Source organism: Antedon bifida, chromosome 4, assembly GCF_963402885.1.
Source record: "Antedon bifida chromosome 4, ecAntBifi1.1, whole genome shotgun sequence".
In the NCBI taxonomy this organism is placed as follows: domain Eukaryota; kingdom Metazoa; phylum Echinodermata; class Crinoidea; order Comatulida; family Antedonidae; genus Antedon; species Antedon bifida.
Window position 1 is genome coordinate 1006786 of NC_136229.1, and position 26151 is coordinate 1032936.

At 33.3% G+C, this 26151-nt stretch overlaps 3 protein-coding genes across 4 annotated transcripts; all 3 read left to right on the top strand.

Moving 5' to 3' along the window:
- Positions 1 to 402: 402 nt before the first annotated feature.
- Positions 403 to 3581, top strand: LOC144841498 (uncharacterized). The gene is made up of 3 exons (XM_078697853.1): positions 403 to 617; positions 2452 to 2676; positions 3482 to 3581. The coding sequence occupies exons 1-3, from the start codon at positions 563 to 565 to the stop codon at positions 3565 to 3567; spliced, it is 366 nt and encodes a 121-aa protein (XP_078553979.1). The 5' UTR covers positions 403 to 562; the 3' UTR covers positions 3568 to 3581.
- A 522-nt stretch (positions 3582 to 4103) lies between these two features.
- Positions 4104 to 11148, top strand: LOC144839579 (ras-related protein Ral-A-like). Its single transcript, XM_078695008.1, has 5 exons — positions 4104 to 4255; positions 9268 to 9451; positions 9902 to 10110; positions 10648 to 10831; positions 10991 to 11148. The coding sequence occupies exons 2-5, from the start codon at positions 9350 to 9352 to the stop codon at positions 11102 to 11104; spliced, it is 609 nt and encodes a 202-aa protein (XP_078551134.1). The 5' UTR covers positions 4104 to 4255; positions 9268 to 9349; the 3' UTR covers positions 11105 to 11148.
- Positions 11149 to 14647: 3499 nt separating this feature from the next.
- Positions 14648 to 19421, top strand: LOC144841211 (phosducin-like protein 3). 2 transcript variants are annotated; one of them, XR_013612000.1, is made up of 7 exons: positions 14648 to 14760; positions 15389 to 15518; positions 16016 to 16097; positions 16407 to 16550; positions 17300 to 17508; positions 18024 to 18239; positions 18307 to 19421. XR_013612000.1 is itself a non-coding variant. In XM_078697464.1 (6 exons), exons 1-6 carry the CDS (start codon positions 14755 to 14757, stop codon positions 18161 to 18163), a joined length of 711 nt encoding a protein of 236 aa, XP_078553590.1. In that variant the 5' UTR covers positions 14648 to 14754; the 3' UTR covers positions 18164 to 19421. The 2 variants fall into 2 exon arrangements, 1 of the variants encoding a protein (XP_078553590.1); XM_078697464.1 differs by having other exon boundaries at positions 18024 to 19421.
- The last annotated feature ends 6730 nt before the right edge of the window (positions 19422 to 26151 follow it).

The following is a 26151-nucleotide window of genomic DNA, read 5'->3' on the forward strand; positions in this document are numbered from 1 at the left end:
GGATAGTAAACAAACGGGTAAAGATACTTTTACACCGCAAACACGGGTTCATCCCGGATGCGTCCCGGGTTGACTTGACGCTGAATACATTCCGCATCACTTACCCGGGTGATTGAGCGACCCGGGTAACTTTTTACGTCGTTTACACCGGCCTACATTTCCGCATTTTTGCGTCCCGGGTACGACTCGGGTTATACAATTCCGGATCAACTCCGCATTTTTACTGGCGGTGTAAAAGGGGTATAACAGTGGACTTGCTTTTTGATTACGGGCTTTTAATGTGAAGTGCTTTACGGTTATTACTATGACGTAATTTATTTTTACGGGCGTGTATGACGTGTTAATAGATGCAAAGGTGGTTTCGCATGCCATAGACTTCCGTGAAAATATATAATATGCATGTGCAAGTGGCGCCCAGTACACACGGAGAGCAGTCCGTGTGAACATATTCAAATTATATACGTACCTCATTAATATTCATTATGCCGAACAGGTTCGTATATAGTGGTTACACACACAGTACATACACAGAAACATAAGGTGATGTACGTCGTTAAGCACTATGGTGAAACAGATTACATTTTATGACATACGACGACTGATAGGATTTAACAAAGGTTTGGTCTAGTATTATATATTTTTTTGGCGAATTTAGCCTAGTTATTTACTACTACCGATGCATTTATTTGGTCTTTATCTTTTAATGTTTTCCAGTTAGTTGCTAATTTTAATATATTGTTAATGCTCTCGCCAGAAATTGTCTTCCAATCAAACGGCAACCACGTGTTTGGTTACGGGGCAAAATAGCGTATTTTAAGAAAATCAGGATTTTCTTTAATGATTCTTTTGTTAGTAACATCGACATTCTTTGGAAGTCATGTTCGTCTTTGCATTTAATTAAATCTTGTTTTGCAAAAATAGCCTTTATTAATTGTGTGCCTCATTTTCTTTTGTATTTTTGTACACATTATTTGAATATGTCTACATTTTCTCCAGATGGCGTGAACAGAGAATTTGAGATGATGACGGGAATGTAAGCTGAAAAAACTTGACTAAAAATCACAATTAACACAATCATTTTTATTCATTTTGTTATTGCATGTTATGATGTAATAATTATATTATTGCCGATTGCTTGCTATATAAAATACATGGTAATATCAAGTTAAAACTTATGTTTTTATTTTCTCTTGCCACATCCCTATTCTATAATGATTCTACTCTTTTTTAAACATACGGAAACCTAACGAATTTTAAATGATAATCGACTTTCGGAAGAATAATTACATGAAAATCGAAAATGATAACATTTGGATTGTCACTGAATAAATACTTAAAAAAATAAATAAATACTAAATACAATTTTAGATGATCAAAAAGACACGCATTATATAAACAGAATACAATCATTGACAGAAGGGCGTGTCGGATTATGACCGTAATAACAAATCTATGGTTTCATTCACGCCCTTCATTGACAGAAGGGCGTGTCGGATTATGACCGTAATAACAAATCTATGGTATCATTCACGCCCTTCATTGACAGAAGGGCGTGTCGGATTATGACCGTAATAACAAATCTATGGTTTCATTCACGCCCTTCATTGACAGAAGGGCGTGTCGGATTATGACCGTAATAACAAATCTATGGTTTCATTAAAAAAAAGACAAATTGTGTGAACATAGTTAGTAGTATAGTTTTATTTATTATTAAATGTTATAGTGTACAGAAAAGTATTTCTGATTTTATTTGACCAAATAAATACTGTGAGATCAGTTGACTGAGTAACAAATAAGTTAATTATTTTTAAATGTTATAGTGCACAGAAAAGAATTTATTTGACCAAATAAATGCATCGCGTTCGTTTCGTTACTATTATGATGATCAAACGCATTCGATTCTGGAATCCATCCAATTATTTATTTGTTTGTTTGTTTGTTTATGCATTCATTCATTCATTTATCTATTTATTAAAACAGGGGAAATGCCGACCGGTAGTAATGAAGAACAAGTAATCAAAAAAGGGGTTAAACCAGAAAGCGGTTTAGTTATTTGTATTGTATCGTGTATTATACTATATTACTGAATAAACATACTTCAACCAAGCGAGTGGAGTCAAAACCTCACACATCATATCACAGTATAGTCCATATAAGTCGAAGGGGCCGAAAATGGCACCTGATCCCATCCGAGTTTCAAAACAAACTCGGGATTATCGCCAATGATTTCCGTAAGCAATCAAAGGAGACATCACAAACTTGGTCTACCTGCAGACGTTTCAAATTACTATTAATTAAATTTCAGTATATCACCGGGCGGTTTAGAAATAATGTTCTATGCCTAATGTGTTAGGATTTAATCAAACAATATTTAAATAACATAAAATATATAATATTATTAGAATAGATTCTGACAATTTAATTTTATTTTGTTTACAATTTAAAAAATAGATGAATATTTGCTTCAAAAACAAAAGAACTTGTGCAGACAGGACAGTCAATTTACAACAGAAACAATGGATGCTAGATACAAAGTTGTGACTTCTCAGATATTTACCGATATTGAAATACCAGTACTGAAGGAAACTGAAAACAAAGAAACCAGAAAACCAACACAATTTAAAGACGTAGTAGATGTAATCAGTTCCACACCACAAGAATCTAATGCTCTTACAGGTGGGGATTTTTTATCGAAGTTACCCGCGCACGCGCATTTAAATTAAAGGCGTGTACATTTATTTTTTAATCGATTTTCTACATGACATTTTGTGTTCTATAAATGCAAACTAAAATTTGATCTAATTCGTTCAATCTATGTGAGTCATATGGCCGAGCGGTTAAGGCAGGGGCGCCGTTTACCGTACCTAAAGAGCCAACAACAACATCGGCAAGGGTTCGAGGCCGACTCGCTCCTAGTTCTGGTGGTGGAACAAGTCTTCTCGGATAAGGACTATAAACCGTAGGTCCAGTGTACACAGTTATAACCTGTGTGTACTTTAAAGAACCCAGTTCATTATTCGAAAAAGAGTAGGGGGTTACCCCGGTGAACTGGTTCACACAATAGCCCCTGTATCAGGGGGATTACCACCTATCTGATAGGACAGTGATTAATTCACTATTGGTAATCCTTGGCCACATTGCCTAAAGACATAAAATAAAATAAATAAAATCTTCCAAGGACTCAATATCGTCATATTATAACCATAATATGCGTAGACTATGTTTTATCCATATTGTTCTATGATTCAGTCCTGTAGCGATTGTTAAGGTTTAGGTAAATATATAATTATATATATTTTTCAGTAAAGAAGCTTTACTATTTTAGGTGGAATAAATGTTTTATTTTAGGATTAGGCCTACAATCTATTATTTTAAATTTGAAACATGTACTGAAGTTTAGTGTCTGATAAAGAAAAGTGTAAAGCAGTTCTTAGATTGCTTAGGCTACATTGATTTAATAGTTTATCATTTTACATTTCAGATGCTTTACCTACGAATCAAGTGAGTTCTTTATTTATATATACCAATGTTGAGCTTAAACTACAAAAAAAGTTAAATAAAGTTTAAAATGAATTAATAAATTGTGTTTGTGTTCTTGGTTGCTTTACCATTATAATACCATGTTAGATTTAATTCAAAATAATTGATTTTGTTTATACGTGTTGTTAAACTACACACTGGTTGCTTACAATCTCTAAACTAATAACCAAAGATGACGATTCAAATATTGAATTTTTAATGATAATTAATATACAAAAAAACAAAATGTCAATGAAACTAAACTGAAATAATAAATGTTAAGAGGATATATTCATGATTTTAGATTGCTGGTTCTTAACCGAGTCGATTTTAATAGAACATTAAATCATTCTTATAGACCTATAAAAGCTATTGAAAAACTGTGGTAATAAACAATAATAATAATATATTTAAATGGCTCTGGTAATAAGCGTTGGGTAGCGCCCTCTATAGTTTGGACCCAAGACCTCCGTGACTTTCTACGACGTGATGATAGACGCGAGAAGTATGGACAGCAACATCATGTCATTGAATTCCGTAAAAAACATAAATGTCTAAATGGCGCCCCGTACACAATCGGAGAGCAGTTCCATTCCAGATTTCCGTGTGGAGACGAGACGTACAACACACCGCCCTGCCCTGTGTTTTCTGTGTATTTAGTGGTGGGCTTTATGGCCTAATGTTTTACTTGATTACATTTTATGACATACGAAGACTGTGATAGGATCTAACAAAGGTTTGGTCTAGTATTATATATTTTGTTGGCGAATTTAGCTTAGTTATTTACTAGTCTAGCTTGTGTAAAGTTAAGCCAGGCCAGTCCGCGTTTTGTTGTGATTAGCCTAGCCTAGCTAGGCCTGGTAGTAGGCTTCTCTCTGTTCGGATCGTCCGTAGGCTTGGCTCTATTGAACGGAGAGGGAGGGGCTCAATTGAAAATTTTTCAGTGTAGACCGGCATAGGCCTAGCTAGCTACAGTAGTAGTAGTAGTGGATACCAACTGCAATATATAATTTAAAGTAAAATAAATAAGTTACAATATTAAATAAATTTATTTTATTGGAAATAATACTATTTAATGATAAGATCCCTAAAAATATGTGAATGTAGGCCTTTATTTATAGTTTAGGCCTAAGCTTCGAAGTAGGCTACTCACTGTAGGCCTTAGCTTAGAAGTTGGAGGCCTAGCTAAAGCTAGGCCTAGGTTAGGTAGGCCCGGCCTACAGAAATATTTTAAATAAATAGATTAAGATGACATAATTAATAATTAACATTTATCATCTGGATTGCAGCACATTGTGTTAACACAAAGTTGTTTCATTACGGTACACATTAACTTTTTATACATTTATAGTTATACCAGCATTTTTATAATCATATTTATTTTACATTTTGGGGTCATGCATCTATTACCCCTTTTACACCGCCAGTAAAAATGCGGAGTTGATCCGGAATTGTATAACCCGAGTCGTACCCGGGACGCGGAAATGTAGGCCGGTGTAAACGACGTAAAAAGTTACCCGGGTCGCTGAACCACCCGGGTAAGTGATGCGGAATGTATTCAGCGTCAAGTCAACCCGGGACGCACCCGGGATGAACCCGTGTTTGCGGTGTAAAACGCTCAGCGTATCTTTACCCGTTTGTTTACTATCCTCGCTCACTATAGTATTTAATTTACATAGAATTAAGATAAGATTGATTTTGTTTATTCGCTTATTTATTAAATAAAACTCAATGGTTATTTATTATTCATTTTTATTTCAAGATATTATTCTTCACGAGTAGACTCCATTTTTGTGTGTATTTGCCATAAAACAAAATTGTAGGAGGTATAATGAGCAGACCGTTACTAGGGTCTCTCTTCGTGCGTGAGAGGGCGATATTTCGAATGATCTAGAACATTTACACGGGTTGGTATTTTGCAGTGTAAATACACGAAACCTGTGTAATTCCCGGGTTAATGAATCGGGTGTGAAATGGAAATTTATCCGGACACGACCCGGGTTTGTTATAAGCTCGGCGGTGTAAAAGGGGTATATTTTAATGTATTATTATAGGCTAAACTAGGTAGTATAAGAAAAAATGTTGAGCACTCAGAAATAGTAGAAACTATTGACTGTCTGTTGGGGGATACAGGTGTCATCCTTAGGTTATTGTTTACTACATACACCATTAAATCCTTTTTATACTGGACCGAAATTTAATCTTACACTTACAGGCAATCAATAGACAATAGTTTTGTTACAAATATTGTTTGAAAGATTGTTGTACTGTGAAAACGCCCTATTACCGAGATATTTTACAGATTCCTTCAAAGGTATTACTGGTCAAAACGCCCAGTTACTGAGGGGATTTACAGGTCCCTCAAGGGTTTCACTAGTCTATGATTTACTGGCCAAAGTACAGTAAGTTACTGGATTTACTGGCCCCTCAAAGATGTATTAGTCCATGTTCTAGGATTTACCAGTAAACCTGTACTAAATAGATTGCTGCACTTTACTCACACAGCACTGGTATTTTTACCATATAATAGAAATACAGCAAATAGTCAAGTGCTTTCCTATTAGATTATTTCCTTTTTGTAGTATTGACTCACTTCCTTCCCTACAGTACTTGCTTGTTGTAACAATAGGCAGTTGTTGCCAAGACAATACTCGACGCATTATGTCTTATTTATTTTGATTTATTCATCAAATGTCAAAATATTTTTCTTTTTTAATCACTTAAGTTTGTTAACACCTATACTTGGACTACAGTACTTTACACTTTTTGATAACACACAGAATCTGAAATGAGTCGGTGTGAATGGTTCTTAATTTTAAAAAAATCTTGAAAAGAAGAGTACTAAACAAAAAAAAAAAGAAGCCCTTTTTGAGGCTTTACGGTGCTTTGGTTATTTTAATGCCTTCCACCTTCAGTTACTAAATGGTCTACTGTACCACCACCTTCATTCTTCAGTATTTGCTCTGATATTACAGTTACTATCTGTCATTGGTTACACTATCCTCATCAGTTAATCGCTTTAAAATTCTTGGCGATGATTTTAAAGCAAATTAACTGTAAATTGACATTCACTTCACGCTCTGCACTTGGCCTGTCAGCTGTTTGTACTTCAGATGTCAAATGCTGAATTTTAACATGTTTAATAATGTGAAGTAGTATTCATTACATTTCAATGTTGGCAGACACTGTAAAACCTGAAGAAGAAACTAAGTTATGTATTACAGTAATGTCTTCCAGTTCCACATTTATTATTTTTTAAATTACCGTTAATGCAGATATTTCTTGTGTCATATTAATTGATTGGATACAATAGTATTGCTTGTAATTATTTTAAAGTATTATTACTGTTAGTTTAGTCAGTAGCGTATAATTTTAATCAAAATACTGTAAAGCGCGCAGTGAGCTTTTAAAGCTATAGCTTGGTTCCCACTAGGACGCAATGCAAGGACATAACGCAAAGTGAATGATGGATTATTCAAACGTGTGATTGGTCAACTCACTTGCGTTGCGCTTGCGTACAAGTGTAACCAAGCTTAACGTGAACCACTGAGATAGTCTAGTTCATACCGTGGTTCAGTCACTGGAACACCCTTGAATTGAATTGAATTGAAATATATATTTATACTGGGTAACCTCTTCAGTCAAAGACTGGTCTCCCAGAGGGCCCAGTTGGTGGGCTTTATATTTATTATACTGCAGATGCAACAATGGTGTACAGTCAACAAATTCTCTGCATTAAAACAAAGTCTTATATCGTATTGTATCAATACAATATGATGATAAAACTTTACTGTCCCAACGGCATAAGTACAGCTACAGTATGAGAGAGTTAGTTTTTGGAGACAGTGGAGGCTATAATTATTTTGTCAATTGGATTGATATAAAGTACAATTGACATTTGTATTTTAGATTTAGATAAGATTTTGTTATTTAATTGATTTCTATTAATTATTATTTTTATTATTACTATTATTGGAAGAAAAGCAAAGAAATTAAAGGCGAGGTTTTAAGTGTAGAATAAAACTGTAAATTTTAAGTGATCTTGTCAAATGTCAGGTCTGCCAAGTTTATATATTTTACCAATGAGTCACATCTTCAATTGTTTATTGTGTAAATTGTGTAATTCTGTAAATATTTACATCATGATATGATGTTTACGTGAGATATAGCTCAGATAAATGACTTGATTATGCAAAAACAGAAACAAACTAACTCTAAAGTAAAAGACATTTATTTTTGTTTTATTGAATGTATTTATTTATTTCCTTATTACTGTAGGTAAAGTTGATCTGTGAGGATCCTATTTCAATTTTGATCAGTAGGAAGATACTATATTACTCTAAGCTACTGTATGTCTACACTATCAAACTAGTTTGACAAAAAAAATGTGATGTACCCAAATATGGTATTGATATTCCCAAATATGGTAGTGATATTCCCAAATATGGTAGTGATATTCCCAAATATGGTAGTGATATGAAATCATCATGTCCATATATAATAATTCAATAATTTCAGTTTTCCACCTAAAATTTGCCATTATTAAGCCCTGTCAACCCCCTCTCCAATTGCAAAATCTGCCACTGAGTCGTCTGACGAAATTGTGTTGATTCTAGATGTCCAGGTACTGTAATCACCTTGGATTTTATCATCATAGAGACGTGCATTAGAACATTCTATTGGTGGTTTACAGTCATTGCGGATCATCAATTTTCCTAGGTCCTATGTATGTCATCACAAATCAAAAGCGTAGCTCTGTCTTGATGACATCAAGCATGAATAATGAACTCCATTCAACAATCATGTTTGGTTGAAGATACACAATAACTTCTAAATATGAACAATTTAAGATACAATAGCAGTGAATTAAGATAATATTTTTGTAATTTTACTAACACAACAATATAAACACCATTTTACTCTAACTAACCAAAAAGTAAATGGGTTGCAGCATATTGAATTTAATAATAATGAAGATCCAGGTTTTTAACTGTGCCGTATGAATGACCCAGTGAGGAATGAAATTTGGGGAACAGATTGCATTATGCACTTGTCAATTGTTGACCCACTATACGACCTCCGGGAGGGGTGCGTCATGGATGCGTCATTTACAAATAATTACTGACGCAGGGGTGCGTCAAAAAACCTTGATGGTACGTCACATCAATGAACAATGGTGTATCAATGTCTGTCACTTTACCACCCAAAATATCATAAACGGCATGGTCATAGTGCATCAAAATAGGTGCATCATGGTCATCTAAAGGTAAGTCACATTTTTTACGCACACACATGGGATAAATGACGCACCTCTCCCGGGGGTCGTATAGTGGGTCATACAATTGACAAGTCCATTACTTAATATCAATCAGTGAAATTTGGCTTGCATTAGGGAGGGCTGATTATACTTGAGCATTGGATTATACTTGTTCACACAGTAATAATATTAGAAATGGTTTTTTTTTGGCCTAAACAACTGTTACGCAATTTGAGTTCTTTTGTTCTTCTATATTTCTGATTTTGTTGGGTCATTTAATTTATAATTATTCTTAATAATTTCCTATGGAAACAGTCTATTTCCTCCTGTTGTTGATTAATGTTCATATTTGTAATCTACTTAACTGGCAAACAAACATGGATAGAGGAATTAATTAATTCATCTATTGTGGTCTAAAATAGTACTTTGCTTACTAGGAAAACAACTGGTATTTATAGACTTGTTAATTGTGTTTGTGTTATCTATTGCAGGTTTGAATTACCAAAGTTAGAGATAAAAGAAGCGTTTTATACTAATCATCTGTACTGTTGGTGATACTGGTAATTGAGCATCATGTCTAAACCAAAGCAACAGCTAACTCTCCATAAGGTGATCATGGTTGGTAGTGGTGGCGTTGGAAAGTCAGCACTTACTTTACAGTTTATGTACGATGAGGTAAGATACATATTAATAATAATCAAACATTTATATTGTGCCAATAAAAAAAAAAGCTTTTAAAATTGAACAGTAATGTTACTGGATCTAAAGGTTTTAATAACTAAACCAAAAGAATGTAAATTTACAAAGAAAACATTTTAAAAAGTAACCACATGTTTAATGGTAGACATGTTTAATGGTAGACATGTTTAATGGTAGACATGTTTAATGGTAGACATGTTTAATGGTAGACGTGTTTAATGGTAGACGTGTTTAACGGTAGACATGTTTAATGGTAGACGTGTTTAATGGTAGACGTGTTTAACGGTAGACGTGTTTAACGGTAGACGTGTTTAACGGTAGACGTGTTTAACGGTAGACGTGTTTAACGGTAAACATGTTTAATGGTAAACATGTTTGGATTAACTTAAACCATCGTCCATTTATATTTATTATGCTTTTTTTTAGTTCGTTGAAGACTATGAACCTACAAAAGCAGATAGTTACCGAAAGAAGGTAACACTCGACGGAGAGGAAGTGCAAATAGACATTCTGGACACTGCAGGTCAGGAAGACTACGCTGCCATTCGAGATAATTACTTCCGATCAGGAGAAGGTTTTCTTTGCGTTTTCTCAATAACTGAACAGGAATCATTTCAAACTACGTCAGAATTTAGGTAAATACAGATTTGAGATTTCTTTTAAATTTTAAATGAACAGATTTTGTGTTTTATGAGACAGAAAATATTGTTGGCACACATCTGTCATCCTATAATAGTATATTAATAGTAATAGTCGTTTATGTTTTGGTATTGGTGTCTCATCCTTCAGATGGGATGTTATACTGTGGGTCATTATTTAAAGGTAAAGAAAGCCCTTATACACACTATCAACAATACTTATAAATAGAGATCCATAGATTTCTCTGTGACTGATCTGAATGTTGTCTGCATTTTGTAGTTGGATTATGGCACATGATAAGTTTATTTTATTTAAATTTTTTTTTTTCAATTACATCCAACATTTATATCGCCAATTACAGGATGCCTGTAATTTTTCCTATTCTGGAAAAATGTGTCTTGATTTTCTAGAAAAGCTGGTTTCAACAATAGTATTACGACATTTGTAATGGATCCTGTACAAACCTCTCGTTTTTGAAAAATTTACCAAATTCATTTTTTACTAAAAGAAGCAAATTTACTTTTTTTTTCCAGAGAGCAAATTTTAAGAGTTAAACACGACAGAACAGAAGAACAGATCCCGTTTGTGCTTGTTGGTAACAAAGCTGACTTGAAAGATAAACGCCAAGTTAGTCACGAAGAAGCCAGTAACCTAGCAACAAGCTGGCATGTTCCTTATGTGGAAACATCAGCAAAAACCAGGGAAAATGTTGATAAGGTTTGTACATTAATTTATTACAGTATGTATTAAGGATCAGTACAATTTTGTGAATCCTTTACAATTTCCTTGGCTATATTTGTAGTGATGAACTACAGGAATATTTTAAATTCTTCTATTATAATCATCTCATTTTATTTCATTTATTTTTAATTCTAGGTTTTCTATGATTTAATGAGGAAAATAAGTGAACAGAAAGCAGCCGAAGAAAGTACACAAAATGGAAAAGAAAAGAAAAAGAAGAAAAGTAAACGAAAATGTTTGATTCTTTGAATAAATGAACATTGTACAAATATAGTTAAAATATCCAGCACCATTATAAAAGGTTAAAGTTCAAGTAAGATCCTCAGAAATAACAGGAAGTAGAAGAAGAGCATGGAGGGTAATTTATGCCTGTGCACTTGTAATAATGTAATATTTGAAAGAATTTTAAAATCAAATTTGATTATTTCAAAAGGTTCTAAATCCCAATTCTCTAGATTTAAGCTACAAGCTTGGTTTCCACTACCGCCTACGCAACATAAGTAAATGCCCTTCCAATAATTGTGTTTGCCCCCCTCCGCGTGAAATCAAACCTGCGATGTTTGCAGCACTTGCGCCGTCGGTTTCCACTTGTGATTACGCAATACAGATACGTCACTGCGTTTCGTCGCTAGTGGGAACTACACTTTAGCGTAACAGCCAAATAAAAGTTTTCTCCGATTCGAGGTCAGTGTGAACATACTGTAGGTTTAGATTTTTTTGTGAATTTTGTTCATAAAATGATTGATCATTCCTTTGCGAGTTTGAAGGAAAATTTGTAGTTAATTCACATTATTTATTCAAAAGTCACGAGGGAATAAAGATAATGTGATTGATTACGTACATGATTGATAACTTGTGTGAAAGGAATTAGTTTACCTAATAAGGACATCTGTCTTATATTTTGAATGTTTAACTTTTTTTATCCACATTTATATCCATAGAAAAACATTAATAATTTGTCAATATGAAGCTAATGTAAGCATGGTGCAAGGTATACCTCTCAGAATCATTTAATTTTATACTGTGATACCAGTTTGACCAAAATTATTTATAAATATATTTTTTAACGTTTTATTTATTTAGGCCAAATTGGACTTGATCACTGCTACTAACCCCATAATTGTACATTACAATTATTATCATATTTGTATCTATATAAACGAAAAGTTTCTATGTAAATTCTATTAAAATTGAAAAATAATTAGATGGTTTTTACAAAACTGATAACCAGACACCTAAAACTAGTCTCTCATAATCAGACACACAAAAAACTAGTCTCTCATAACCAGACACACAGAAAACTAGTCTCTCATAACCAGGAAACATAGTTAATTTAATCTGAACTTTTTGCCCATTTAAGTTTACAAATCACAGGCCATCGATGTCTTCTTTTGAATTGTTGTATTATCAAATCTTCTATACGTCTTAGCACAGATTTCCACCCACCGCTGCCTCCAGTTAATTTATGTAACAAACCTGTGTTGTAAGTTGTTTACATTACAATTAATGAAGATGGATTATAGGTATCCAATATGTTGATGTGTTGCAAATTAACATATTCTAGATGTATTATCTCCTGTAAGATATTAACATATTTGGGATCATGTCCAAATTATTCTACTGCAGTTACTGCAGTAACTACATGTTGTTTATAACCGGTTTGTGCACTTATTTAGCAAGATTGTTTTGGGTAAACATACACATTGTTTATTTCAATGGCTGCCATCATAAACCTACATTTCAACAGAGTATAGCTCTGTCTACACTATTAGTATCAAACTTTATGTGACAAAAAAATGTGATGCGCCCATATATGGACATGTCGATGTCATATCACTACCATATTTGTGCATAATACTACCATATTTAAGCATATCACTACCATATTTGGCAAATCGTAAGTAAGTAATGATAGTGTAGACAGAGCTTTACATTATATATATGTTATTACCGTGAAAAAATGCAGTAACTACATAGAATAATTTAAAAAACGAAATAAACTTAGAATTTGATTTATATCTTAGGAGGCTGTGCTCCCACTGTAAAGGCCTTCTTTATTTCGCTTTTAAAATAGTATTTAACCAATTGAATTTAATAACTTTTCTATTACTTTTATATAAAGAACATGCATTTTTTAAAATGTTGTGGTTATTAATGTTACACAAGCTACTGTTTATGAGAAAATTGTTTTCAATTGAAAATCATATTTCATGTTATAAGTAATTTTGTAATTTTAATCAATGAAGAACTTTTTAAAATATTAATTTAGGATTAGAAAGTTGTGAATAACCTAGTCTGTTAATAACTGATAACTGGTGAATAAACAACTCTGTTATTAATGAGTTATCTGATGAAACTTGTGAAACCTAGTCTGTTAACAATACTTTACTGATAACTGGTGAATAACCTAGTCTGTTAACAATACTTTACTGATAACTGGTGAATAACTTAGTCTGTTATCAATACTTTACTGATAACTGGTGAATAACTTAGTCTGTTAACAATACTTTACTGATAACTGGTGAATAACCTAGTCTGTTAACAATACTTTACTGATAACTGGTGAATAACTTAGTCTGTTATCAATACTTTACTGATAACTGGTGAATAACTTAGTCTGTTAACAATACTTTACTGATAACTGGTGAATAACTTAGTCTGTTAACAATACTTTACTGATAACTGGTGAATAACCTAGTCTGTTAACAATAATTTACTGATAACTGGTGAATAACTTAGTCTGTTATCAATACTTTACTGATAACTGGTGAATAACCTAGTCTGTTAACAATAGTTTACTTGTAACTGAACTAGTCAGTTATCTTAACCTGTGAATAATCTAGTCTCCTATAAAGTCTGCTACCTAGTATCATGGGTTATAAGATAGTTTGTTGTGTTAACAACTGGATTAAGTAGGATTGTGCTGATGGCTTAAGGATTGGATCTTTAATTGATTTTGAAGAGATACGGATAATTGGAGGCACAGCTAATGAAGCACTTACTGCTTACTAAGACATATGACTCATCACTTAATTCCTTTATTTAATTTTAGAGCTTGGTTTCCACTAGGATGCAATGCAAGGACGCAAGCCAGTTGACCGATGACAAGGTGACAGTTTGAATAATTGTGGTCAAATTACTTGCATTGTGCTTTACCTCCTTGCATTGCAATGACATAAAGATGTACTGTATGGTACAGTACTGTAATTGTCCCCAAGAGCATGAAAAATAAAGAATAAATTAAATCAAACCTCTATTTAAGTTACTTCCACAGAAATAAAAACCCAACAAAATAATGATTTCACTTATAAAAACACAAAATTAAACCAAACACCTCCGGTTGACTTTTCATGTTGCTTAATTTTTTTTTTGTCAAGACAGAACATTTTGTCAAGTATATTCAACAACAAATTGTTTAAAAACTATTTTTTCAGGGGGATGATAATACTGTATATCTTAAGTATAAAACCCATCTATAATTTTCACATTTGTTTCTTTTTTTTAGTGATAAATTGCATAATATCATAAAAAAAATAGCTTCTGCCAAAATGTACAATGCAAACAATATCAGATTTGAGTTTCACAATTTTTAGTTTTTTATTTTCAGGAAAAACGGTGCGCCGCGGTGGTTAACAGTCTTTACACTTGCTTTAGCATGAACTTATATCATGCATCATTGATATACTGTATTAAAATAAATATTAAAAACATGAATCATGGAGAATGCATGAGTCATAAATTCTGGAAAGTTACACGCCCCCTCTGTTGTTGGTATGTACGTACGTTGATGCGTCGGTGTCAAAGGTTATAATCTATAAACAGGAAGACATCGCATGTGTGTGTAATATTCTGCGACTAACTTTGTCACTTTATTCGTCCTAAAACACAAGTAAAACACGATGCAGGTAACTATAAAATGTCCTATATTCATTGCTATGATCCATTTGAGGTAGCATTTTCAGTGATTTTAGTCTGAGAAAGTTAGAACTGTTTATATATTGGGTAGGCCAGCCGGATAGAGAAGGCGAGTAAGTATCCTGGCCCACCTAGAGTTCGAGGTTTGTGTATTGTTATGGATGCCCTAATATGGTCATCTCTCTGGTAAGCAGGCCTAGCAGCAGCAGTAGCTAACAGATTTTGTTGTAGGGCTAGGGCCAGGCCACTAATATTGGGAATTCCCTGTTTTTGGTATTGTGATTGAATTTTGTAGATCTGTATTTACTATTAGTATTAATAATTAAAATTTTTCCCATGGGCCGTACCATAATTTTTTTTAAATAATTTATTAGATTAAATTAAAGCCATCTGATTTTTTTAAAAAATTAAATATTTAGGCATAGATAGGCCTATTAAATGACTGGAGCAACTGTCTGTGTGACACTCATGGCATAAAGTCATTGAAGTAAACTTGAGAACTCTGCTAATAAATGGCTAAACAATATCTGAATTATAATTTCATAAATAAATTTTAAAAAGTACAGGAATTATTTACAGTATTCTAATTTCTAAAATGTAATACTTTCCTTAATAAAGGATCCCAATGAAGACACCGAGTGGAATGACATTCTTCGGCAGAAGGGAATTCTTCCCCCAAAAGAGGAGGAAGTTACAGAGGATCAAATTATAGAAATGATGGAAGATAAGATACAGAATTCAAATGCAAGTAGGTGTCCTCATCAACAGTTAACAAAAAAAATGGATAGGTGTACCCTATCAATATTTATGACAGTTGTAATATTCATTTATTCATTCACTCATTCAGTTGTAATATTCATTTATTCATTCACTCATTCAGTTGTAATATTCTGATTAAAACCATAGTTAATGTACTTCCTACTACCTACATCAGTGTTGGTGCAAATTAGTATTTTAGAATATTGTAGGTGTGTGGAAGTTGCTTTTGTTAATTTCCTGGTGAAATTGTTTCTCTTTTTGTATGATTTGTATATGGATGTACTACCCGAAATAAAGAAAGTGAATGAATGAATGAAAACTTTGGAACCAGCCCTGCGAAATATATGTTAAATGAAATTACGTATTTTGATTGGTCCTCAAAATGTGTTTTTGAAGCATAAACACCTCTTATGTATCATACATGTTTAGTATTTGTTTTAATCTACTGTATGAATGTTTCTAATTTTGTTTTCTATTGTGCTGTAGGTAAACCATATGAAGACATGACAATAGATGAATTGGATGAGTTAGAAGATGATGAAGATGAAAGAGTTTTATTACAGTATAGGTCAGTTTGAAATGATTCCTTTTTTGTGTTTTCTAAACTTTAAGATTGCACAATTACCAATTGTGTAGAATCATGCTTTAGTTTCATTTCGATGTGAAGCTCTTTGTCATAAAGTTAAAAGCACAATATAAATAAAAATATCAAGGGGCCTTTAATTATAGCCCCCCCCTATATAAAACTACCAAGGTTAAAGTGGTCTTATAGCCCCCTCTATAAAACTACAAGGTTACATTGTTTTTTAAAATATGTGGTTGGTTTTTGTTTCCTTCTTGCAGATCACTTTGATTACTTTTTTTATTTTTTAATTAGGCAACAAAGATTAGCAGAAATGAAACGATTACAACAAAAGGAAATCTATGGAAGTGTGAAGGAAATATCTGGAATAGATTATGTCAAAGAAGTAAATGAAGCAGGGGATGGTGTCTGGGTTGTTTTACATCTATACAAACAAGGGTATGGTAACCAACAGGAGCATCGACTATCTCTTACGCTCTGTCTACACTATCAAACTAGTTTAGAAAAAAACGTGTGATGTACCCAAATATTTATATATTCAAATTTATTTCCTATCTTTTTTTGCTTATAAAATAAAATGATAATAATAATACAGTATTTGCATTAACATAGAAAAGAAGGAGCTAGAAAAAGTAATTTACTTATCGAGTCCAGCCCCTATATAACAATAACATAATAACAATAGTTACAATATTGTAATAATAATAGGGCAATATAATTATGTCCATATATGGGTACATCACATTTTTTTTGTCACATAAATTTTGATACTGTAGACAGAGCTTTAAGCCTGTTTTCCACTATTTATTTGCATGAATCCAAAGTGTTGCCTAATGCACATGCGAATTAATAGTTTCTACTGCTTGTGAGGTTGAGAAAATGCGTAACCAATCAGAACTCAGGAATGTTTGCTTGGCCCAAATATATTGCAATTGGACAACAGGCAAATAACTGAACAAAATAACTATTCTGTTGATAACAATGACTGAAATTTGAATTGAGAGATTAGAAGAAAGTTGGATCAAAATAGCCAGAAAAATGCAAACATTTTGGAAAAACACTCAATATTTAGAGCTAATGAGAGTACTAATTTTATAAATAAATTTATTTTATGATAGATCTGCTAGTTTATTAATACAGTAATACTAAATATGTTTTTAATGTAATTATTTTGTTTCTTTACAAAGCATACCGCTGTGTACCCTCATCAACCAATACCTCGGTCAGCTATCAGCAAAGTTTCCAGCAACTAAGTTTCTGAAGTCCATTTCTACAACTTGTATTCCAAACTTCCCAGATAAAAATCTACCAACTATATTTGTTTATTATGAAAATGATATGAAGGCACAGTTAATAGGACCTCAAATGTTTGGCGGAATGAACCTGACAGTTGAAGGTATGTTAATGTTTTGATTGGTTAGATTTAATCTGTGGTCATGTCAGTTAAATTATCAGTTAAACTGATGTATTGTCCCCTTAAACCAAAATTTTTTTAAAATTTTTTGTTGCATATACCATTTTAATGTCACGTAATAGTTCACTTTGATCAAAAACTGGATAGGGAAAAAAAATTATTTACCTGAAGAAAATGTAATTTAAAGCCAAAAAATGCTTAAATTGTCTGTCAGACAATGGTTTTTAGTAAAAAGTAACCATTTCTTTTGTCTTTTTATAAGTGAAATATTTATTTATTTTTTTTTCAGAAGTGAATAACTTTATTAAGACTGCAAAATGGCCTATTTAAAGTCTGATTTTATTGATCTTCATTTTTCATGTTTTTAGGGGACAATACATCTTTAATGAATTCTTTAATCAAATCTCAATAATTAGAACCTTGTTTGTTTATGTTGTTGTAACACACACAAGCACAATTTGTGATTCTACTATTCTATAAATGTTTTTACATTTTAGATCTTGAGTGGAATTTGTCACAAATAGGTGCAATGAAAACAGACATGGAAGAAAAGCCAAAACCAAAACAAAGAAGTACTTTAACAATATCATCAGGCAAAGGAAACAATGAGGACAGCTCTGATGATGATGACTATTAATATTGGTCTACCTAGACTAGATTTTGTGACAACTTGAAGCAGATATGTCACCTGCAGTTGCAAGTAGCTGCGTCACCTACATATGTCACCTACAACTTGAAGCAGATGTCACTTGCAGTTGCAAGTAGCTGTAGCTGTGTCACCTACAACTTCAAGCAGCTGTGTCACCTACAACTTTTTAGTAGGTCTGCAACTCAAAATTAGATGTCACTTACAACTTCAAGCAGGTCTGTCTCGTTGCAACTCCAAGTACGTCTGTCTTTAACATCAAGTGAAGTTTTTACTCAAGTAAAGGTCCCGCTACTCAACAACTTTGATGTTAGCTGGAAAGTTCTATTCCAATAACTTTGATTTGTCAATAGATTGTTAAAATGGACATTTTAAAATACTCTTTTGTTTTTTAAAATTTTGATTATTATATATTTTTTATTATGAATGTAGGCTTATTTGAAACATTTAGTACAAAAAGGGCTGCACCAGCATTATATGAGCCCCCTTAAAGTACAACCCAGTGTTCTGTTTTTAAATAAACGTTGTTTGAGATATATCGTCAGCGACACCACGACGAGACACTAACCGCGTAGTCATTTGACATAACCATGCGTTTTGTGAAAATGTGGTTTAGCTTCACACTGCCACAAACACATAATTTTAGCTTAAAGAAATTTTCATTTATATGTTTTATTTACACGCCTATAAAGCTAGACAATTCAACTATTAAAAGGTGTAATTTGATTGTAATCTTGTTAATGAACAAGTATGTATTAAGGCTCCACATTAGCGTGACTTCGTGGTTTTGCCGACGATATTTAGTGCTCCTGTAATATCCATGTATATCCAAAATAGTAGCGAGCATTCATCGGAATACTCAATTCCCAGTGGCGTAACGCAGGAGGAAAAGGCATCCATCGATTTACCTAATAATACTGTAATTCAATAAACTAAAATTTGAAACAATGATGTTATTGAACTAAAACTTTATTCAATTTTATACTAATTATACAATGAAAATAATTTTCAAAATAGTCACAAATGTCGTCATCATGAATGCGACATAGCGCACTTAACAAGACTTCTCCAATCAGAGTGATTATTTGCCAAAGTGTGCATAAACTAGTTTCTTTTTCTATAATTTTTTGGGTTGTCCACTTTGTCAATTAAGGAAATTATAGTAGAATTAATCTTGTTCAAGAATAATCAAACTAATTCGTTTTACATTAAAACAGAACCTGTTTTCAAATAAAGTTATTATAGTACATTTTATCGACAAATATTGATATATTGAGCTATCTATTTTAATTAATAATTACACTACTGTGCTATACAGTACAACCTCTACATATCTTAAAAATTAATTATTAATGATATTTGATAAGATAAGAATATTAATATTGTATTGTAAACAATCAAAAGTGGCCTTTTGATTGACCAGCAGCCACAATTTCATTTGGCACTTTTCGTTCACTGGCAGCCTTTTGATTGGTCAGCTCATCTTTCTTCATTATCATAGAGATATTTATTTTTGTCGAACACTCTGGACAAAACAAGCGTTGGATAGAGGTTGTAATCGGGGTATCTTTGGTTCGATTCTCAGGCTTGAAATATGCAAACAACATTTTTACAGGACAGGAATAACTTGTTTTGGAAATTCCTTTTCTGCACAACTTCTTTCGACCATATTTATCCAGTAATTTACGAAACACTTCTCTTTGTTTTGAGTCAAGTTGAATGCAGCTACCAATTCCTTCCTTTACTGCATTGACAATTTCTGTTATGAAACTCTGATTTTTCAAGATCATCTGTATCTTTTCTTCCTTTTTACCTTTCAGCACCATCTTAAACGTCTTTGCAAGCTTGGTTAATTCATCTACGCTTAGTAGTTTCAGGGTCTGTTCAGGGTCTTGCAGGTCAGCATCAATTTCCATGAATCCAGCTGCAGCTAGCTTCTGAATAGCATCTTCCAAGTCAATAATTTCGTTGTATTTTACCTTATCAACTCTAATCCATCCCTACTTCCTCATGTAGAGACTTGCAAATAATTTCTTGGCATCTGGGGGTAACTTCTTAAAGTCTTCAACAACTTTCTTCTCGTCTGCAGACACCCCCTTTTTGTCCAAAATGTCTGGATCTTGCAGTACATTACCCAGCAGGTCCTGGATGTAGCCAAGAGCATGTGCCTTCCATCCATTAACAACTAATTTGTTCTGCTCCTCACCATCGCCATCCTTGGGACAAATTTCTAATGTAGTGACACAACTTTGTCTGGGGCATTCCAATTTTCCACTCGGCTTCTGGTGCGTTATCACTAAATGAACATCTGCCCGATGTTTATCGTCAAAGTCGTCATTACGTTTAAGTTTTTTGTTACTTCCTGGATGTGTTCCTGAATGTTCTCTCTTGTTCTCGGCCATTTTCAAGACTTGTATCATTCAGTTCAGAGATCAGAATGAAAAAATAATGACAGACACCAAAATAATGGAGAAATTATACCTTCTGTATGATAAATATGATATCTACAAGGAGACGCTCATATCAAACTGTGATAGTATGCTTAAAAAAGTCCTGGGAATTTACCATGTCAATTATCAGCATTATTCTATCGTTTACATTTGTCCCATGTAAGTGGAATCTATAATTTATCAACATACTTAAGATGATAATTTTATGATAAACATTTTTAAAAAAAGCTTTTCATAATCGTACTGGTAAATTCTTAGCAATTATTGATTGATTTTGGTACTCTATTTCAGTGTACACTGCTGACATGAGTGATATGGTCTCCGCGGAAGTTTAAATTATCCGCCACGTCAAAAAACGTGAACACGTGATCGTATTTCACCAATCATCATGCTCTGGTAAGAAATTGGGGAATCCCCAGTGCGATAACCGTGAGATAACACAGCCGAAAGATGAGGGCGGACTTGTAAATTGAATTTTACAGAAAAGATCAACTGTTGTACAAACATTGTATTTATTTGGAACATTTAACTTCAACATTGATTGAATTCTGATTGGTCTTATAAAAATAAAATAATAATGTATTAAAAATTTCACTCTTATTTTAATTATCATTAAATTTGTTATTATAAATGTAGAATTATTACATTGGAAACTGGTTTCAATAAATAGACGGTCTGAATGTTCAGTACATGAACATTAAAAGGGCGCCGCCAGCATTACTGTATGAGCCCCCTTACATCCCAAATTTATATCATATCGAATCATTGCTCTGTTTATAAATAAAGTTTGTTTGATGTATTTACTAGTGTTCCTGTAATATCAATGTACATAGTGGAAGTCAAAATGGTCGAAAAACTCCTAAAAGGGCCCTCCAACGCTAGATAGTTGCATAAAGCCTGTGTTCCTGTCGACGTTATTCGACGCTATCGTTAACTATTGTTTAACAGTTTCCCCTTTTTAGCATCACCAGTTTTTTTTATTGGGCAGCAGTTGCCCTTTTCAGCATCACCAGTCTTTTGATTGGTCAGCAGTTGCCCCTTTTCAGCATCACCAGTTGTTTGATTGGTTAGCAGTTTCCCCTTTTCAGCATCACCAGTTGTTTGATTGGTTAGCAGTTGCCCCTTTTCAGCATCACCAGTCTTTTGATTGGTTAGCAGTTGCCTTTTTTCAGCATCACCAGTCTTTTGATTGGTCAGCAGTTGCCTCTTTTCAGCATTACCAGTCTTTTGATTGGTCAGCAGTTGCCCTTTTTCAGCATCACCAGTTGTTTGATTAGTCAGCAGTTGCCCCTTTTCAGCATCACCAGTTGTTTGATTGGTTAGCAGTTGCCCCTTTTCAGCATCATCAGTCTTTTGATTGGTTAGCAGTTGCCTTTTTTCAGCATCACCAGTCTTTTGGTTGGTTAGCAGTTGCCTCTTTTTAGCATCACCAGTCTTTTGATTGGTCAGCAGTTGCCCTTTTTCAGCATCACCAGTCGTTTGATTAGTCAGCAGTTGCCCCTTTTCAGCATCACCAGTTGTTTGATTGGTTAGCAGTTGCCTGTTTTTAGCATCACCAGTCTTTTGATTGGTCAGCAGTTGCCTTTTTTCAACACTACAACCAGCCTGTTGATTGGTCAGCTCATTCTCATTTCCCAGTATTGCAACCTGTGATCGTAATTAGTGGTAGTATAACAGTAGTCAATAAACAATCTCAACATCCAGCTCTTTAAATGTACTCCTTTATTGGGTTACTACACAATGTGAATTAGGAGATATCAAATACTAACACTAAATATTTAACTTTTACTTTCCTTTTTTTTAAAACATAATTGAAAAGCAATGAACTTTAAACAATAACCTTTATCTTAAAATCTGTGTACAACCAACTTCTGTGCATATCTAATAAAAATGCAGTGACTTTTCATGCTTATGTTATAACAGCAATTATATAGCATTTATCAGTTCTTTAATAATAAACAGTTCATTCTTGTAAACATCTGGAAGGTCGATTCACACTTCTGCGAGATCTCGTAGACTTTACTGGGATGTTATTGTTGTTGGTTTTATCAGGCAGTTTATCTAATGTCGTTTCAGCTTTCTCCGATGGTTGAATATATGGTTTCAAACGGTTGTAGTGGACTACTGTCCTGCAATTTGTACACTAGACCATCATTTTTCACCTCTACAACTGTGTATGGTCCTTTCCATCTCGGGCTTAATTTATTTCTAATGTTCACAGGATCATCAAGCCAAACTTTTTCTCCAACTTTGTGAGGTTGAAACTTCTGTTTTCGATCATAATATGACTTCTGCTTATTCTTTTGAATGGCTACTTTTTCAGTCACAAAATCGGAAGCTCTATGGATGCGATTAAGTAAATCCGCAACATACTCTTGAGTAGTTTGGTTAGGTGTCGTTGCTTGCCAATCTTGGTTCTCTTCCATGGACTAAATAAAACGGACTATAGCCTGTAGTTTCGTGCACTATCGCATTGTACTGTAATTCGATCTGGATGAGTAAATTGTCCCTCTATAGCGTGACCTTAAATTCTGGGGTTACAGTATCACAGAAACCATTATTTTTGTACCACACACTGGAGATGGACAAGACAAGCTGTGGGCAGCTGCGCTGGTAGTAGTGGTTATTTCTTTGGTGGTGGTTTGATAGAAATTCTCATGAAGATTAGGCTTATAAAATGCAAACATCTTTTTCACCGGACATGAATCTTCTTTGTGTTTGTAAATTCCTCGACAGTTCAATTTTTTCCAGCCGTATCTATCCAGTAATTCACGAAACACTTCTCTTTGATTCGATCCAAGTTGAATGCACCTACCAATATTTTCCTTCGCTTTGTTGAATATTTCTGTTTGGAATCTGTTTACCAGCATTTGCTGTATTAGTTCCTCCTTCTTTGTACCTTTCAGCTTTATCTTCTTCTCATTTGCAAATGCTTTCAGTTCTTTTAGGGTTAATAGTTTCAAAATCTGTTCAGGGTTTTGCAGGTCATCATCAATGAATCCAGCTGCAGCTAGCTTCTGGATAGCATCAGCCAGGTCAATAATTTCGTTGTAATGTAGTTCATCAACCTTAATCCATCCCTGCTTCCTCATGTAAAGTCTCGCAAATAATTTCTTGCCATCTGGGGGTAACCTTTTAAAGTCTTCAACAACTTTCTTCTTGTCTGCTGACAGTGACACTCCCTTTTTGTCTAACAAGATGTCTGGATCTTCTCGCAGTACATCATCCAACAGCTCTAGGATATAACCAAGAGCGTGTGCCTTGCGTTTCGTAATCGTAATATTTAATATCTTTGTATTATTCTCATTCACCTCATACTTGATTTCCAAGGTAGTAGCACTACACTCCCCGCATTCTAATTTATCACTCGGCTTCTGAGGCGTCAGCTCTACAACATCTGACCGTTGACCTAGGCCTAGTCCAAGGCCTAGGATATCGTCGTCATTGCTTTTTAGCTTTTTGTATAACTTATCACCTGAATGTGCTTCATATTCTCTCTTGGCCATCTTCAGAATTATTACACACTATAACTATAACAATATAATAAATTAACAACAGACAATATATTTTATAACAGTATTTATGCAGTTGTTGTTGTCTATAACACGCGATCCTCTTCTTCTCTTCTCTTGACACTTGACAGATACTAATAATAATACAGTAGAAAGTTCGCGAACGATTCATTTTCCCGCCTTGTTAGAAAAACTTGACCACGTGATCGTATTTCACCAATCATCATCAACCTGGTAAGAGATGGGGAATCCCATTTCGATCTCTGGTAGCCGAATGAGGGCGGACTCTCGAAGTGAATTGTATTGTATGTTTTTGCTTCATTTACATGATGTATTAAATACATTTGAAAGCCTAAGTTTAATGTATTATTTGATGTCGATTGAAATTGTGGTATTGAAATAGGCTGATCTAAAATTGGTTTGTTTTCAAATCATTTCGAATCATCACCCAACAGTAGGCCTAATAAAATAATTATATTTTCATTCAATTCAACAAGGTTGGTTGTAGTGGTATATAAGTACGTAGTAAACCTTATTTTTTACGAATAGATTGATTTCAAGATGACTTTTAAAGATTTTCATATTTTTGTCAATTGCATTCTTATAATACTAGGTCTTCGACTTCAAAAAATATCATTTTATGAAAGGTTTTCTATTTTATTACGTAGGACATCTTATGGACCATATTTATGGAATACTATGCCTTTTAGTCTTAAATTGTCAAATACTTTAGCTTCTTTTAAAAAAATATAAACAATTATTAAAGATGTTCAATTCAATAAGGTTAATATGGAGGAGCATTTATTTGTAAGTATAGGCCTAATTATTTTTAATGTTAATTTTGGTGTTCACTCTTTTGTATGATTTGGATTTTACAAATTTAAAAACTATTTTACTGTAATTTAATATTAATTTAGATGTGTAAATTAAGATTTTCAGTTTTTAGTTAATTATTAATAATTTATTTAATATCTTTAGTATTAAGTTTAATTATTTAAGTAAAAATAGACTTATGCTTTGTTAATTTTGATGTTTATTCTTTTGTAAATTTGGCTTCAATCTATTGTAAAATTCTAATTTAAGTGTAAATTAAGATAAACTCTTGTTGTTAATTGTTTAATTGTTAAATTTGATTTGTGTATAATGTCTTAATACGGCCTTGTCGAAAAACACCATTGAGGTGAACAAGTGTTACCGTGATTAAATAAAGTTTTTATTATTATCATAGTTATGCACTTTAGTTTTTTTCCCTCTTCTTTTTGCACTAAGAACTTTTTATAAGTGCACATACATTGTATCTACTATTTTTACATGTATATATTTGTTTCATTTGGAGGTTCAGACCTAAAGCCAAATTGGCTTAATGCAATCTCCACACACATTTTTTTTATCATTTATATTAAAAAAAATATGTATGTATTGTATATAATTTTGTGTGAAATAAAATCTGAAACTAAACTCAACAAAACTAAAGATAATGGTCCAGTGGTGTATTCACATACGTGTGCTAAGTCTGTTTTCCCCGCTATCACATTTACGACTGTGAACTCTTGTATGGTGGTTGGCGCTAAAATTGTGAGAACTCGCACCGTATTTATTCGAATAAACGCCCCGCTTTAAATAAAAGGCCCCTCAAATAAACACCCCATCCCATAGAACATCATTTGGACTAACCCCCACGTCAACCCTTACCCTCTCGAATAAAACCTTTCCAACTTCTTAACAGCAATAATAGGCCTATCATCCATTTGTAACTTTCCAAGTATCTTTTTTTTTTTAGTTTCTATAATGTTTTTAGTCGCGTGGACGCGACTCAATAGTTCACTATGTCGGTCGGTCGGTCTGTCGGTTTGTCTGTCGGTCCGGTATCACTATGCGTTTTATCGCTTTTCTGTACTTTTTGAACTGTTTTGATGTACAGAAAAGTTTTAAAGTACATTACTTTTTGAAAGTTCATTTTTTTCTGAGAGCACGTGACTTATGGCTGTTGTATATTTTAGATGTATTATACATGAAA